The 16,435-nt window shown below is 40.5% G+C and overlaps 1 protein-coding gene across 1 annotated transcript; it reads left to right on the forward strand.

The window, feature by feature from the left end:
- Nucleotides 1-12,074: 12,074 nt before the first annotated feature.
- On the forward strand, nt 12,075-13,801 carry LOC127356365 (uncharacterized). Its single transcript, XM_051388042.1, has 2 exons — nt 12,075-12,253; nt 12,424-13,801. Exon 2 carries the CDS (start codon nt 12,608-12,610, stop codon nt 13,610-13,612), a length of 1,005 nt encoding a protein of 334 aa, XP_051244002.1. The 5' UTR covers nt 12,075-12,253; nt 12,424-12,607; the 3' UTR covers nt 13,613-13,801.
- The last annotated feature ends 2,634 nt before the right edge of the window (nt 13,802-16,435 follow it).

Raw genomic sequence — 16,435 nt, forward strand, 5'->3', positions numbered from 1 at the left:
ATTTATTACTGCAGTGGTTCCCAACCTGGGGGTCTGGACCTCCTCACGAGGGGTCATGAGATTAATCTAAGGGGTAATGATGAAAAGATTATTCAAACTTTTGGGAATTTTTCCTTTAATCTCACCTTTATTTTAGTAATAATTAATTGAGTTTTACCTGTTCAAGCCTCTAAACAAACAAAGTAATCTGAAAACACATTCCCCATTCAAAGAAATCAGCTTTTAGATGATTGCTTTCGAGAACACATGGCTTAAGAGTTATTGAGGTATTTTTCTATGACGAGGTTACAAGCAGGAAAGGTTGGAAACTGCTGTGTTACTGTATGACAAATGATACAATGCTTCTCATCTCTACCTATTCATCAAAAGACAACACACCGCATAAACGGAATAAATACATAAACAATCTGTTGTGTTAGTTATTCTTGATGCTCCCGCAGAGTTTTTCTTTGTTTGCTTTTATCCAAAACTCACTGTGTCTGTGCGTGTATCACCCTGCATATGTACTGAAGTTATAAAGTTGAGCCCGGGGGGGACTCGCAGATGAGTCTGCTAGTCTTGATTTAGCCGGACCCTCCTGATCGGCAGCAGATGCTTAATAGTGAGTTATTGGAGGACAGATCAACACTGACAGAGCCCAGAACAGTCCTCTCATTCCAGATAGAGGTGAGATGTTTCTCTGGCACCAAAATGCTTGCTTATAACTACCCAATTTATGCTCTGCTTTGCCATTAAAAATGAAGTGGATGATTAGCTGTAGCAATATACAGTATGTTGGATGATAATAAACTGGATGACGAAGTGTTTCAGGATGAATTTCAAGGTTTAATTTAGAAATGTATTAGTTTTTACGAGTTTTGTCCAGCTACTCAGAAGTAGCACTGCGGCACAGAGTGATGAATTGTTGCAATACGACTTCTATTAGCAGATTTTTTTCCTGAGCAAAATGTTACAATCACTGCTGGGAGCTCAATATGTTTAATGGGACATCGTCAAGCAATGACCCCTTTCTAATTTTGTGCAAATGTCTTTGTCGTTTAAAAAGAGTCTGCCATCTGCTAACAGTGTTAGACCCACTGGTGTTTCAGAGCAGATTATAGTCATATCTGTTTCACATTTAATGTGCTTTTATTACACAGAGTCTTGATGTAGCGAGGGAATCTGCTCTAGTTTGTATAATTGTGTTTTCACAAAATTACAGAGACAATAAAATACTGAAAAACTGCCCTGGAGCTGCTTCACAGTTCTGACTCAAGAGACAAATGATGGTTTGTGCATCATTTGGTATTTCCAGCCAAGGATCCTTTTTTATTTAGAAATTATTAAGCAGATTTACCCCAAAATTTGCTGCCATTTGCTGTCTGACATCTCTGAATTACAGACAGACAGCAATATCTGGCAATCAACACCTGATCGATACAGATCTTTAAACCATTTCTCTTATAAATTATGTGACACTGTACTCAGAATTCACTCCTGTTTGGTGCTGCACACACTGATAGGTGCCTTATCATGACATAAGTTGTGTGGGTGGAAGAAGCGGTGAGAAAATTCTCGGCGGATATGTCGCAGCAGCACATATTCCTGTATTTTATAAGCCCAATTTGCAAATCTGCGTACAGTGCTCCTTCCATGAACGTTGTGTTCATGTGCTACAGTGTGGTGTCCTTCTGCCAACTAAGATAGATTACTGTGTCAGCGTGCTGCTGCCAAGTGCACTTACAGGGAAATATGGCCGCCATCTGTTCACGAGAGGCTGCACCAGCTCTCTGCTCTCCACCTGAGGGCCTGCTGACAAAATGTATACCTACAATTATCTCACAGTTTTAGTTACTATGAATTAAAACATATGAAGAGCTTATATAATGCCTTTTTGTAGATTAAACTACCAAACAATCAGTCAATTATTTTGTCCCCATCTAAAAACTCTCACACAATTAGCTCAATATTCTTCTGTTCTAGAGCATACCATTAACACAGTTCATGTTGTTTTCAATGTACAGCCAATTAACACCTTTCTATAATACTAAAAAAATAGCAATAAGCTAAATATGTTTTTCTTCTTGTTCCTACAGTTCGATGTTTGATCTTCACTGTGCAGAATGATGTATGTGCCGAGTTTGACACTAGAAGGATGTTTTCACATTCATCTGCTGGAAGTGGAAATTTTCTCTGTGCTCACTGAAAATCTGATTTTTAAGGGACCTATGAGCACGATTTGTGCCATCAAAAATAGTCCGGAAGCCAGTCCTGGTCTAATATGCAACTTATACAAGCAGGATGTAGAAACCCGAAGCCTCCAGTGCACAGACACTGAAGATGGACTTTACAGTGAAGTAGGAAACATCTTGTGTCCAGCAGGAAAACGTGTGAAAGAATTTGCATATTCATAGATAGTTTTTAATGAGGTAGAAAGAGTAGATTCCTTTTTAGGGATTTTAATGTGGAAATTAAACTTTTTTGGCAGAAAAAAACATATCAGAGACACACATTATTGTTGCCAAGCAGATTATTTGTATATGTTGTAATAAATGTGAGGGATCTTTAAAATAGTACTCAAAGATTGAGCCTGAATTGTCCATTTCATACATTGTGATATTGTGAGGCTCCTAATAGACCCTTTTCACAGCAGACATTTTGACTCATCAAAGCAGGAAAAGCACAGCTGTAAATAATAACATTGCACCAATGCTTTTCCTGCTTTGACAAGTTTCATTGGTTCATATAAATTTTCAAATGCATTACTTTTAAAGGGCTCCAGTAAGAAATAAATGTGATTTATTTAAATTTCAATTAGCTGCACATTTAATTTGTTTTAAGTGTGTTTCCTACAAAAACATCTCCAAATATCTGCTGTGAAAAAGGTGCAAAAGAAGTGCAACATACACGCTGTATTCAAAGGGCTGTCTCTGCGATGCTTTGTCTCTGCTAACTTTAGCTGCCTTCAGTATCGATCGCTCAGTAGGTGGGAGATAGAGGCCCAGCAGAGGAGGCAGTGATGTTTCCTCCCAGACGGATGTGATGTCTGTCTGCTGCTCGTCAGCATCCATCACACAGCAGACCTGCTGCTGAGGCAAGAAGAAAAACACACAAGAAACAAGACATGAAAGTGCTGTTTGTGGAGGCCAGGAGCTGCGTCACTGAGAATAATCACAATATACTACAAGAGGAATAAATACAATCTCTTCTATTGCAATGTGAGCAGCCATCTTCTTTTATAAGCACGTTTACTTGCTCCTAAAACTTGAATTCAGGATTTTTTGTTAGTTAAGTGTTGATTACAGTTTAATTTGAGTTAGTTTTCACTGAGGACAGACTTATTTCCTTCATTTTAGTAATTATGTTGCTTACTTTATACTTGTACTCCATTACATTTAGTGGAGGCAAATATTATACTTTTTATTCTTTTATTTACCTACTGGTTACTTTGCAGATTTAGATTAAAAATAAAGATAATAAATCAACTGATTAATGATCAGAGGCCTACGTCATTATAGGTTAATCTATCCAGCTGTATATAAAGCTCCACCTTCGGCAGCTGCATCATTAAAGTGATGAATACATGAATGCATCAATAATCACTTTATAGGATTCTGAAATGGTCAATTCTGCAAATGGAGTGAGGAGTAAGATTTTAAATGCTGAACTTTTACTTCTGAATACTTCATCCATACTTAATGGTTAATGTCACAAGAGATGTTTTTCATTAGTTAACTTATAGTTTATTCACGCATCAATTCTTGGCAACGTTTTTAAGACCTTTTTATCATCTTAATTTTAAAGCTGTGCCGATCCATATTTTAATATTTACAATGAATCAAATAACTACTGTCAATTAACTAAATATCACATATTGTGTAGTTCCTCTCAATGCACCGTTTTAGCATCTTTCAGCTGATTGTTTTGGTTTTAAGTTGGTTTTGATTCAGCCTCAATACTTTCAATACTGTGACTATAGCTGGTAAACAATAGAGCATCTAGAAGTTAAGGAGCCATATATGTTTCTCTGGAGTCGCTTGTTTAGTTATTTTTATGCTTCAAAAAGAAGAATGGACTGACCTTCTCCTACTAATTAATCCTAATGTTGCTCCATGTCGGTATATCATCTTTCTGACATATCAGATACTGTGTTAAAGCTTCTTCCACTGCCCCCAAGTGGCCCAAAAAAAAAAAAAAAAACTATCACTGCAGCTTTAATTTCCAGTCTCAGTTTCACTCTGCAGCTCGCTCTGTCTCTCCATGTCACTGTCATGTTTCGGGACCAGTCAGACAGGCAGACAGACAGCTGGACTTTGTGCTCTCTCGCTGTGTACTTCTGACAATAACAGAAGTCTGCACGAGTAAACACAAACACATGTTACCACCACGCCATCAGCACTGGAATGCAAAGGACATCTGCTGTCACTTAGGTGTACCCAAGTATCCAACAGATGCTGCTGAATGCACACACACACACACACACACACACACACACACACACACACACACACACACACACACACATGTATGCTGTCATATGTAGCTTACACAGCTGCCACAGTTCTTGCACAGAGCACCTGTGACTGGTGTGTTTCCTACAGTGTCATGTTTTCTGCCATCACTTCTTGACTGTTCACAGCATGACTGAACTGTAACAGCACAGACAGAGATGAGTCAACCAAGAGAGCAAGAGAGCGTATGCATTCACACGTTGTCTGAGTTATTATTCAGTGTTTAGAACTTATTTAAAGTATTATATACAGGCTGTAGTATTGAAATAAGCATTATTTTCTGTGTGAGTGAAGTATTCTGAGAGAAAGTCACTTATCAGGAAGGAGGAAGATCAGACACTTAAAATGAACTCTGTAAAAATACTGCGTTATAAGTAAAAGTCCTGCATTAAAATGTTACTAAAATGCCGTATGTAAGTATAATCATGAGAATGTAGTATTAAAGGTACCCAATGTAGAAAGATGGCTCATATTACATATTGGATTATTATTACTCGTCTGTTAAGGTAAAATTAATAGGGTTATCATTTTCATTATAGATTAATTGGCTGATTATTTCCTCCATTAACTGATTGATTGTTTGGTTTGTAAGAATTATGAAACTCATGAGAAATGGTGCCACGATTACCCCGAGCCCAAAGGGACACCTTCACAATGCTTGTTTTGTCCAACCAACAGTCTAAACCTAAATATTATTAAAAATAAATTTTAATAATTTTAATAATTTTTTAAAAAGTAGCAAATCCTGACATTTGAGCTGGAATCATTAAATGTTGTAGCATGAAAAATGACAATTATCAAAACAGATTAAGTGACTAGTCATTTCAGCTGTACTTACATTAACTGTTGGGTAGTTTAATTTATAATAAAACATATTTCTTAAGCGTTTTGTGTGAAAAGATTTTAATTTGTAAAGTAACTAAAGCTGTCAAATGAATGTGGCAGAGTAAAGAGTTCCTAAACTAAGTAAAAAGTGTCAAAAAGCTCAAGTAAAGTACAAGAACCTCAATTTTTTTGTACTTAAGCACAGTACTTGAGTAAATATGAGTTACATTCAACCACAGGTTACCAGTATATGGTCAAAGGTCAAGAGTCAGCCTGTCTACTCACTGCACTGATAGTCTGATACCAGTCGATCAACAGTTTAATTTCAGAACAAAATTCGAAAATTAGTTTTTCTTTCTCCATCATTAACATACTGAATCTGCCAAGCTGTTATGTAGTTTTTTGGATTTGTGCCCGTGCCAGAAAAACACACAGAAATGATTCACAAACAACAGCTCACGATGTTACATCATATATTTTGAGTGACAGTAGCTTTAATGGAGCCAGAAAAAAAGAAAAATGATGATGATACTGGTGTCAGGTTTTACATTTCAGTTCAATTTAAGACTGTATGCTGATTCTTTTATATCTTTTATATCTTCAGACTTACTGAAGGTTTAAATAAGGTGATCCGTTGTTTTTTCTTTGTGTAAATGTCAGTGGATGCAGTTACGATACGTCCTGTGGCTCAATATCATTATTAATATGAGCAGCGAAGCAAAACTTGACTCAAGTTAAAGTTAAAGTTCAAGAATGAACTTTTCATGTTTAACGTAATCTAAATGTCATGAAATGTTATTTGCTTCATGAAAATATATAAGGAAGAAAAATGCTTTTATTGATTGGTTGTTCATCGGCATTAATGTGATTATTGGTGAATTTGATTATTGCAACTTTTACCTCCTTGGTTGATGATTTAAATAATAATAAAACCAAAAAAAGACCCATTGAGCAAAAAATACACCAGTTAGTCAAAACTAGAATCATTATTAGTAATAATATTACAGTAATAATATTACTTTTCCCAGTAACTACTAGTGTAACTAATTACTAATACATTTCAGTAATAATATTACAGGTTCTTTTTGTTGTCACCCTCCAATAATCCAATCACATCCTTGGATTCATTTTTGTCATCGTGGAGGAAACTAGTTTGGAAGATGGAAACATTCAGTAGCTGGAAGTATTCAGATTACTTTGAATTTTGGGGAGAAAAGAACATAAATACCAATTTTATGGGGAGTAGCATAAAAGTAATATAACTACCATGGAGTAATAAATAAATTACTATAATATTACTTTAAGTAATGAGTAATATATTACATTTTTTTGAGTAACTAGCCCAGCACTGTCTGTCAGTGTGCTCTAGAGATATCTAAAGATAACAACAATAAACCAAACACTTTCAGATTTTAGTTTTTTTTAAAAATGTTTATGTTTTATAAAACATAAAATATAAAACATATGTTTATGTTTTGTCCGTCTGTCCGTCTGTTTCATTCTTGTGAACACGATCTGAGGACTTATGAGGTCTAGACCTCCTCTATGGGAAAAGTGTCCTGAGATAACTTCTGTTTTTAGTTGCTGCTACACAAATAAATGGAATTGAATTGAATTTCTTCACATTTGACACAAACGTCTATTTGGACTAATTAAAATTCAGTGGTCAAAGGTCAAAGGTCACTGTGACCTCACAAAGACACGTTTTCGGCCATAACTCGAGAATTGATGGTGGGACAATGAATCGGTGACACCTTTTGGTCATTAATCAAACACTGTAACTCAGGAACAGACGGGGAGATTGTGACCACCTTTCACAGCTGGTTGTACACTGAATCGATGACTCAAAGGTCAAAGGTCAGCATGACTTCAAAATAGCGTTTTAGCCATAATTTGGTCCATTCCTGTGAGTATAGTGTGAAACAACTTTAGTGAAGGGAAATAAAAATAAAAACTTAAGCATCAGAAAAAAAAACAACTAAAACGATATTGTGTACTTACAAAACAAACTAAAATAAAATAGAAAATATACAAAGAAATTTAGTTAATTTGGTCAAATTTGAGGCGTTGGTTCATATGATTATTGATTATTATTATTATTGATCTACGTGACTGTTAGTCAATGTGTTTAAAACCTGTACTGAAATCATTTAATCTTGATACTGACAAATACCCGCCATAATATAATAAAAAGATTAAAACTACCACTAAAACTAATAAAAACTGAACTGAAACGAGCAAAACTGATGAAAAATACAAATAACTCTACTTGGAATAATTTATATGTACCATCAATATATTCATTACCACCATGCAGATATAACACAAGCCTGGATGGACAAGGATGTGAACTGCTATTTGACTGGCTGGCGGAAGCATACAACCACAGGATGGTAATTCTAGTTATTTCCTATAAAGCAGTTAACCTTTAACCCACAAGTCCAATCAGACAAATCTCCGCCAAAGCCCATTAGACCTCTGTCGGTCATCGTGCCCCGGATATTACAGCTGGCACACGTCCCTTTGAGTGTTCTGCCCTGGTGAAAGTGCCCATTATTCATCAGACAACCTTGTGGTATCCCGAAAGAGCTGCTCAGTCACTTCAGCTTGAGCTCCCTGTGGACGTCGATGTGTTTGGTATGTTGTTGTAACAGCAGGAGCTGGAGGAGAGGCTGCAGGCGCTGCAGTCTCACGGCCCGCAGACCGAGCCCTCTGACCAGTGTTTATTTCTGCCGGGCCCCACCGTTTATTTTCAAGAGGGTATTAATGTCTATTTTGATATGCCTCTTGTGTTATTTTAGATGAGTCATTGGGGAATGTGTGGGTACATGTGAGAACAGTCTGTGCCTTGTGAGAGGACGGGCGAGACGCACGCACGAGGGAAAGGCTTGTATGTGTGTATGTGCGTGCGTGTGCATTTGTTCTCCTGAAAACACTCGAATGATAATGTAGGCTTCTGTATCCTGTTGAGCAGAGGAGCTTGTTTCTTTATCCGTACTCAACAACGCTACCAAGAGATGAGAATAGACCATGTGAAAGGGAAAGTCTTTGTAAACATTACATAATAGTTCAGTTTTAAATAATAATACAGCTGCAACAAAATGAGCTTCATGTTCTTTGTTTTATGTCTCTATTTAGAGGGAAATAATGTGGACAGCCTGTAGCCTGACTGTCCTCTGTTTGTCCCCCAGACAGTGTCAGTGTTATGGTTGATGGGGCGAGTCCCAGTGGAAAGAGTAACCTCTTTCAGGCCTTCAAAGAGAGGCCCTGAGGTGGCCGGCTGTCTCCATTGTCAGTGATTGCCCTGAAGACTCAAAGAGCATTCATAAGCTTTGAGAAAGTATACATATATGACCTTCATGGTTTAAAAATATCTCAATACAAAGAGGGATGACAGACCTGTGTGTGTGTGTGTGTGTGTCAACAGCTTTACAAAGGTCTCTTCTATAATGGTGGTTAAATGGTTTTTGGGGCTGCAGTGCCCCCTGGGACATATTACAAGCAAGGCTGATAAATGGGGGTCGTATTAGCTTGACTTCAAATCAACCGTTAACAGTGAACATACAAGAGGAGTAATCAGCTTTTTTCATTCGGTTGCTGATGTCAGTCTTTAAAGGAATAGTGCAATTTTGTGAGAAATCTGAGAGTTAGATGAGGAGATTGATGCCACTCTAATGCCTTTAAAGGTGCATTATGTAAGAACTGACGACCCATCGAATTCATACAAACATGTAGGGGACATCATGTCACCATGGTAACTGCTGCACCTGTAGGTCTGCTGATAACGGCTAATACCAGTAAGCCAGGCACCAGGGCCGAACTATGAGCTGTACCATTGAACTGTCACCTCTTGAGGTCGTACAAAGTATGCTAACCACAGTGTATACCTCTGCAACACAATGCAAAGACAGTTTTTATTTACATTCTGTTGATCGTTTTAGTTAATTTTTGAATGTTTTAAACTCAAATTCTTGCATATTGCACCTTTAAAGGACCAGTGTGTAGGATTTAGGGGTCTCTATGGACCCTGACCCGCGTTGTCTGTAGATAAAAACGTCTCATTGTAAGACAACGAAAACCCAGCGATTCTTATTTTCAGGTGAAAATAAACTAATGAAAACATACCTATGACTATTATATTCCATTTCTGCCAATAGATCCTCCTAAATGTTACACACTGGGAGTACAGAGCTGGAGTCAAGAGGCGATTAACTACCTGGGCTCTGTCAAAAGTTAAATAATATGCCAACCAGCAGCTCATTAATTCACTTGTTGTTATAAAGATAACAAGTTGATGTTTAGCAGGTTTAACATTTACCCTCTTCATCATTGGTTTAGCGTGTTAGTGTGCTGACTAATGCTGATAGCACTAAGTACAGCTGAGTTTGAAGGGAATGTCATGAGTTTTGCAGATAGTAGACTAAATATTAAAATATATAGAAAACTTAGAGGACAAATTAACATGAATGATGCAAGGTTAGAAGATCGGGCTTCATTCATGCCAAATTTGAAAATCCATTCAGTAGTTTTCATTGCCGTACCTAAAGCCGTGTCATGAGCGTGGCTGAAAACACGAGCCGACATATAAATAGGCTTACTCACTCTCTAATTTTCTCTTTTTACACTTTCTTCCTCTCTCACTTTTCCTATAATTATTCTCTCTCCTCTTTTGCCCTCAGCAGCACTCCACACTCTGTTGCTGGCTGTGGACCGGTGCATGCTGGGACTGCAATAGCAGCTATCATGAATAGACCTCTGTGCCACAAACAATGACTGCTGAAAAGACAAAGAAAATATTGTTTTTTTTTAACCAGTGGAAATGAATGATTAATGTGTCCCCGGTTTGAATGGAGCCCGGTGAAAAGAAGTCACGTCCTCCCAGCTTCACTTCAGACTACAGAGAAACTCAAACACATGAAATCTTTGAGCTTTTGTTGTGTTTTATTGTGTGTGTTTGTTTTTGTGTGTGTGCGTGTGTGTGTAGATATCAGTACAGATGTCAGTGTGTTATGGAGATCAGAGCTGAGCCAGACTGACAGCCTCCGTCAGGGACGACTGGAGGACGTCGCAGTCTTTGTGATAGTAGAAGAGGTGACTGTAATCCTTTTTGTCCTCTCCTTGTCTTTCTCTCGGACTCCCTCACAATTCCCTTTCTTCCCTCTTTAATCATATCATATCTTGTTTTTCAGCTGCAGATAAATGCAGAGTTAATGTAGGAAGCTGTTCACCTTCCATCCTCCCGCCCCCTCCCCCCGTTCTTTGCTTCGAGCCATCAGGTGCATTGGACAGCTGCTTGGCTGATTGAACTGTGGAGCGATGGATTGAGAGGCAACTGCCAGATATTGATTGCCTGCAAAAGCCTCTGACCTTAACAAGAGCAGGCTTAGAGTAAAAGCTGTTTGTCAAATTCTGCTACGATATTATCAGCGCTGCTGTTCAGCCTTCTGTTGGGTTTGCACAAAATATTGACTCAGGGTGATTAAGAGAGCAAAGAATCCTGACAAAACACTGTGCTGAATGCCAGAAGTATAGCTGAAATGATGAATTGTAGATAAAATTAGGAGATCCTTGTTGGAGAAAAAAGTTCACCAAATCAATCTCTCTCTCTCTCTCTCTCTCTCTCTCTCTCTCTCTCTCTCTCTCTTTCTCACAAAATGTCATATTCTCTTGTTACTGAGCTGTTTTGTTCCCATTTTGGTCCAGTCTGAACCTGTTCCTGACAGCACAGTCGGTCGATGGTGTACCAGCAGGAAACCCCCGCCCCTCGCCCCCCACTCATCTCTGTTTTTTTTTTTTATCTGTCCTTGAAGCAGCGGTACCGCCATCATCTTTGTCCCAAGCTTCCAATTTCGTCCTCTGAGGAATTATTGGCTTGTCTGTCACTTTCTTCGTCACTTTCTCCTTTATCTCTCCGGGCGAGACAGGAAGCAAGTATTTGCTGGCCAAATCAGCTGAAATACGTCAGCTATTCTGACGTTATTTTCACAGTTTCTTTTGTCATGCTAGGAGCTAATTTCAAGCTAAAATCAAGAGAATAATATGTATTAGTGGATTTTTTCTGAAAGCCAGTGTGTGTTGTGTTTTATGATGTCCTGGTGTGTCAGTGGTCTAGATACAAACAAACCACATGACTGAAATGTATCACTTATATGGTGGATTGGAAATAAGTGGGCATTTAGGCCTTATGAGAGATTGTGTTGCATTATGGGAAATGTAGGATCCAGTGTTTTGGGAGCTTGAATGATACTAGAGACTAAAAGTCAATTTGTCTCTTGTGAGTACCCCAACTTTATAGAAGTGCAACACCATATTGCTGCTGTACCCCTTTAACTCAAGGTCCCCTTACTAAATATTCCAGATTTTGAGTTCAGATTTATTTTTATGTCAAGAATGAACTTTCACTACTTGAACAATATTTTTTTTTGGTTGACCATCTTTTGTATTCACATATTGTATTCATACATTCTTCTTCCTTGTCAAAACCCTACACCTACATTACCCACAATGAAACTCAACCACTGACAGATAACAGAGATTCGGGTGTGTTATGCTCTAACTTAGCCTCGAGCTTCTATTCATAATCAGAGATAAGGAGCTTCTTTTTAACTCAATCCCAGATTTTTTTTTAATTACAGACACTGACTCAAGTAACATCACTTGAGGCAATTTATCAGACTTCACACAGCTCCTTCTGGAGTCACTCAAGGCTTTATACGACTTTTCACATATACAGTAGTGTGTTGTCTTTCAGGCATAAATTCGAATGAACTTTTATTTTGAAGAGACTCTTATTTTGAAGGGCTTTTGTCTCGCCGGAAAGTTCCTGGTTCACAGGTTGTTTGGATCAGTAGTTTGAGGAGGCTAGCTGGATTTACACAGCTACATTTCTGTGTTCAACTGCATGTATTCAACACTGTAAACGCCACAGAGGCAACGTCGTAAGTGAATAATTTCATAGTTATATTCATAAGTTAGTGGTAAAAATATTATTTACATGAAGAAGGCATTTGATTTATTTGTATTTAAAAACGTTTTATTTACACTTATTTACATGAGAAAAGCACGTTACAGAGCTGAATGGTAATTTTTATATTTGTCTTTGTTACAGTTTTCACTCTGACCTTGTAAAATGAGAGAAAGAGCCACAGTAAAGAGCAACTAAAGCTTACTACGACTCAAGTCTTCATTTGAGAGGAAGAGTTTAGCTAGTTGTATAGCTGCAGTTGCTACACTGCAGTGAGGACAACATAGTGAAAAGACGTTAAAAGGCTGGCGTCGTACACCGTGCTAAGATGGAAGCTAAACAAAGTGACAAGATTTCTGTGGCTAGTAGAAGAAGTTCACGGTCATCTTCAGCATCCACTAGCTCATTAATACGTGCACGAGCTAAAGCAGAGGCAGCTAGAACACGTCTTGCATTTGCTGAACAAGAAGCTAAAGCTAAAATAGAGAGAGCTGCTAAGGAGGCAGAGCACCAAAAAGAAAAGGCTGACAGAGAAGCTACATATCAGCTGGAAAAAGCAAAGAAGGATGCTGAGCTAGAAGCGCTCACTATCCGCAGAGAGGCAGCAATGGCTGAAGCGGAAGCAGCCGTGTGGGAAGCAGCAGACGCAACAGAAAACTACGTGCTGTTAGGCGAAGTAGGCCCATCAGAAGAGGATAAAATGTTACAGACAGAAGAATACATTACATCTCACTTCAACCCACAATCATATAAAGGCCATCCTTCTACCGACTCCCCAGCTCAAGCAGCCATTAAAGCTAGCCAGTCACCAAGTCAGCCTCCTGGTGTGTACGTCCCACCATCAGTCAAGATAGAAAATCAGGCTCCACATGGAGAATCTGACCGGCAGAGGGACTCCACAATGAGCCACACCAACTTGAACAGGTCATCACAGCCCTTCTATCCCCAGAGTGCGCCAACAACTTCCCACAGCGGACCCACGACCGAACACCTGGCACAGTACCTAGCTCGTCGGGACCTGGTGAGTTCAAGTTTATATCAATTTGACGATCAGCCTGAACATTATCGTGCTTGGCAGTCATCATACATCAGTGCCACTCAAGGGCTAGGCCTCACAGCTACTGAGGAATTGGACTTAATGACAAAATGGCTTGGTAGAGAATCCAGCAACCATGTCAAACGTCTACGGTCAGTGTACATAACAAACCCATTCATAGCACTCACGAAGGCCTGGGAACGCCTCCAGGAACGTTATGCAGCACCTGAAATCATCGAAAAGGCTCTTTTGAACGGCTCGATAATTTCCCAAGAGTTTCAGGAAAAGAACAGGTGAAGCTACGAGAACTAGCAGACTTGTTAATGGAAGTGCAGTGCGCCAAGGAGGATGGCTACCTCCCAGCTCTCTCCTATCTGGATACTGCACGCGGCATCGAACCTATAGTTGCAAAACTGCCCTATGGGCTTCAAGAAAAATGGATTTCAGTCGGTTCAAAGCATAAGTAAGAAAATAGAGGACAGTTTCCACCATTTGAATTCTTCAGCAAATTTGTGTGCAACGAAGCTCGTAAAAGAAATGACCCTAGCTTTGCTATTCCAGGTGCTAGCGGCTTGCCTGCAAAGTCTGAAAAACGTTCTTCAAAGGCACAAAGTACCCTATTTCGGTCCACAAGACAGTCGTCGCCTCTACAAGCCCAAGCATAAACAAAGGTGTCAGCGACCTGAACAAAAGCTGTCCAATACATGGCAAGCCACATCCCCTCAAGCGCTGCAAAGCCTTCAGAGCCAAAACGCCGGAGGAAAGAAAGGCCTTCCTCAAAGAAAAAGGAATCTGCTTTAAGTGTTGTGGCTCCACTACTCACCTCGCTAAGGACTGTCCAAATGCAGTTAAGTGTTTGGAGTGTGATAGCACCTATCACGACTCTGCTATGCACCCTGGACCCGCACCTCAAGTCAAGGCCCCCACAACTTCACCACACAACGGCGGGGAGGAGGAAGAGAGCAGCACCATTAAGCGGTTGTTAACTCAAGCTGCACCGAGGTCTGCGGCACAGGAAATATCGGCCGGTCATGTTCCAAGATTTGCCTCGCGAAACTATATCCTAAAGGACAACCAGACAAAGCTATCAAGGCCTACGTCATCCTGGATGACCAAAGCAACCGGTCACTGACAAGGTCCAGCCTTTTTGAGCTGTTTAACATTGAGCGCAAACCATACTCTTACTATCTAAAGACATGCTCCGGAATAGTGGAAACATCCGGGCGCAGGGCTGAAGACTTTGTGGTTGAGTCACTCGATGGAACGGCCACAATCCCTCTCCCACCACTTATCGAGTGCAACCATATACCCAACAATCGGTCCGAGATCCCAACTCCAAATGCAGCTCGTCACCATCCACATCTTGTCAAGGTAGCAGAGCGCATCCCAGAGGTTGACCCTACCGCGGAGATCCTCTTGTTGCTTGGTAGAGATATAATAAGAGTGCACAAAGTTCGGGACCAAGTCAATGGCCCCCACAACGCCCCTTTTGCCCAACGTTCAGACCTAGGGATGGGTGCTAGTTGGAGAAGTCTGCTTAGGGAGCGCACATAAGCCAACAGTCAACACCTTCAAGACAACCGTGCTCGACAACGGCCGGCCCTCCTACTCAAACCCTGTACAAGCTTTTTGCACATTAAAGAAAAGGTTAATCATGGCGGAGAGACACAAGACAGGTTTTCGGAAACTAGCAAGTCTGCAGAAGAAACGTTGGGGCAAACCGTTTTCAGTCACACTGAACAGGACCACAAGCTGGCACCTTCAATCGAAGACGACATCTTTCTGAAACTAATGGACAAAGAAGTCTACAGAAACGAGTCAAATAGCTGGGTGGCTCCACTCCCATTTAAGCAACCTAGACAACGCTTGTCTAACAACCGAGAACAAGCTGTCAGACGCTTTGCATCACTCCAACATAGCTTGAATAAGAAGCCAGAGATGCAACAACAATATGTGGCTTTCGTAGGGAAAATGTTGGAGAACGACCACGCAGAGGTAGCTCCATTACTAGGGAGAGGACGAAGAATGCTGGTACCTGCCAACCTTTGGAGTGTACCATCCACGAAAACCTGGCCAAATAAGGGTGGTATTCGACTCAAGTGCCAAATACTTAGGCGTTTCTCTCAACGATGTACTCCTACAGGCCCTGACCTCAACAATTCCCTTCTTGGAGTTTTGATGCGGTTCCGGAAGGAAAAGGTGGCTATCGTGGCAGACATACAGCAGATGTTTCACTGCTTTTTGGTGCGAGAGGACCACAGAAACTATCTGAGATTCCTGTGGTACAAGGACAACGATCCGACAAAAGAAATCATAGACTACAGGATGAAAGTTCATGTTTTCGGGAACAGCCCGTCCCCTGCTGTGGCCATTTACGGACTCAGAAGAGCAATCAGAGAGGGTGCACGAGAACATGGGACTGACACTGTTGACTTTGTGGAGCGCCACTTCTATGTGGACGACGGCCTTCGTTCTGTGTCGACTGATGCTGAAGCCATCGACCTGTTAAGCAGAACACAGACATCACTGGCGGAATCAAACCTCAGGCTTCACAAGTTTGCCTCAAACAGCCAAGCAGTTCTGGAGCTTTTCCATCTGAAGACTGTGCTACAGTCGTGAAAGATGTGGACTTAGGTGGAGAGGCCGCACCCACTCAACGCAGTCTGGGTCTCTTGTGGGAGATAGCAAGCGACACATTCACCTTCTCTGTGGCAAACGACATCAAGCCATTTACTCGCCGTGGTGTCCTCTCCACGGTGAATAGTGTTTTCGACCCCTTGGGTTTCCTGGCCCCCGTAACACTTCAAGGAAGACTCCTCCTCCGGGAACTCACCGCTGAGCTGTCCGAGTGGGACGTACTGCTACCTGAAGATAAATTCAGCAAATGGAAAGCTTGGCAAGACTCGCTTCAGGAGCTGAGACACCTCCACGTACCACGGACATACACAGCAGCTTCGCTAGCCAAGGCAGTGCATACAGAGCTCTGTGTGTTTTCCGATGCATCTATCAAAGCCATGCCGCCGTGGCGTACTTGAAGGCTGTACAAGAAGATGGACAAACTCACATTGGTTTTGTCATGGCTAAGTCAAAACTTGCACCTCAGTCGGAACCAACTATCCC

This window comes from Dicentrarchus labrax, unplaced genomic scaffold (assembly GCF_905237075.1).
Source record: "Dicentrarchus labrax unplaced genomic scaffold, dlabrax2021, whole genome shotgun sequence".
Classification (NCBI taxonomy): domain Eukaryota; kingdom Metazoa; phylum Chordata; class Actinopteri; family Moronidae; genus Dicentrarchus; species Dicentrarchus labrax.

Excerpts from the sequence above, each read along its gene's own strand:
- LOC127356365 (XM_051388042.1), top strand. The coding sequence starts at position 12,608 with ATGGAAGCTAAACAAAGTGACAAGATTTCTGTGGCTAGTAGAAGAAGT.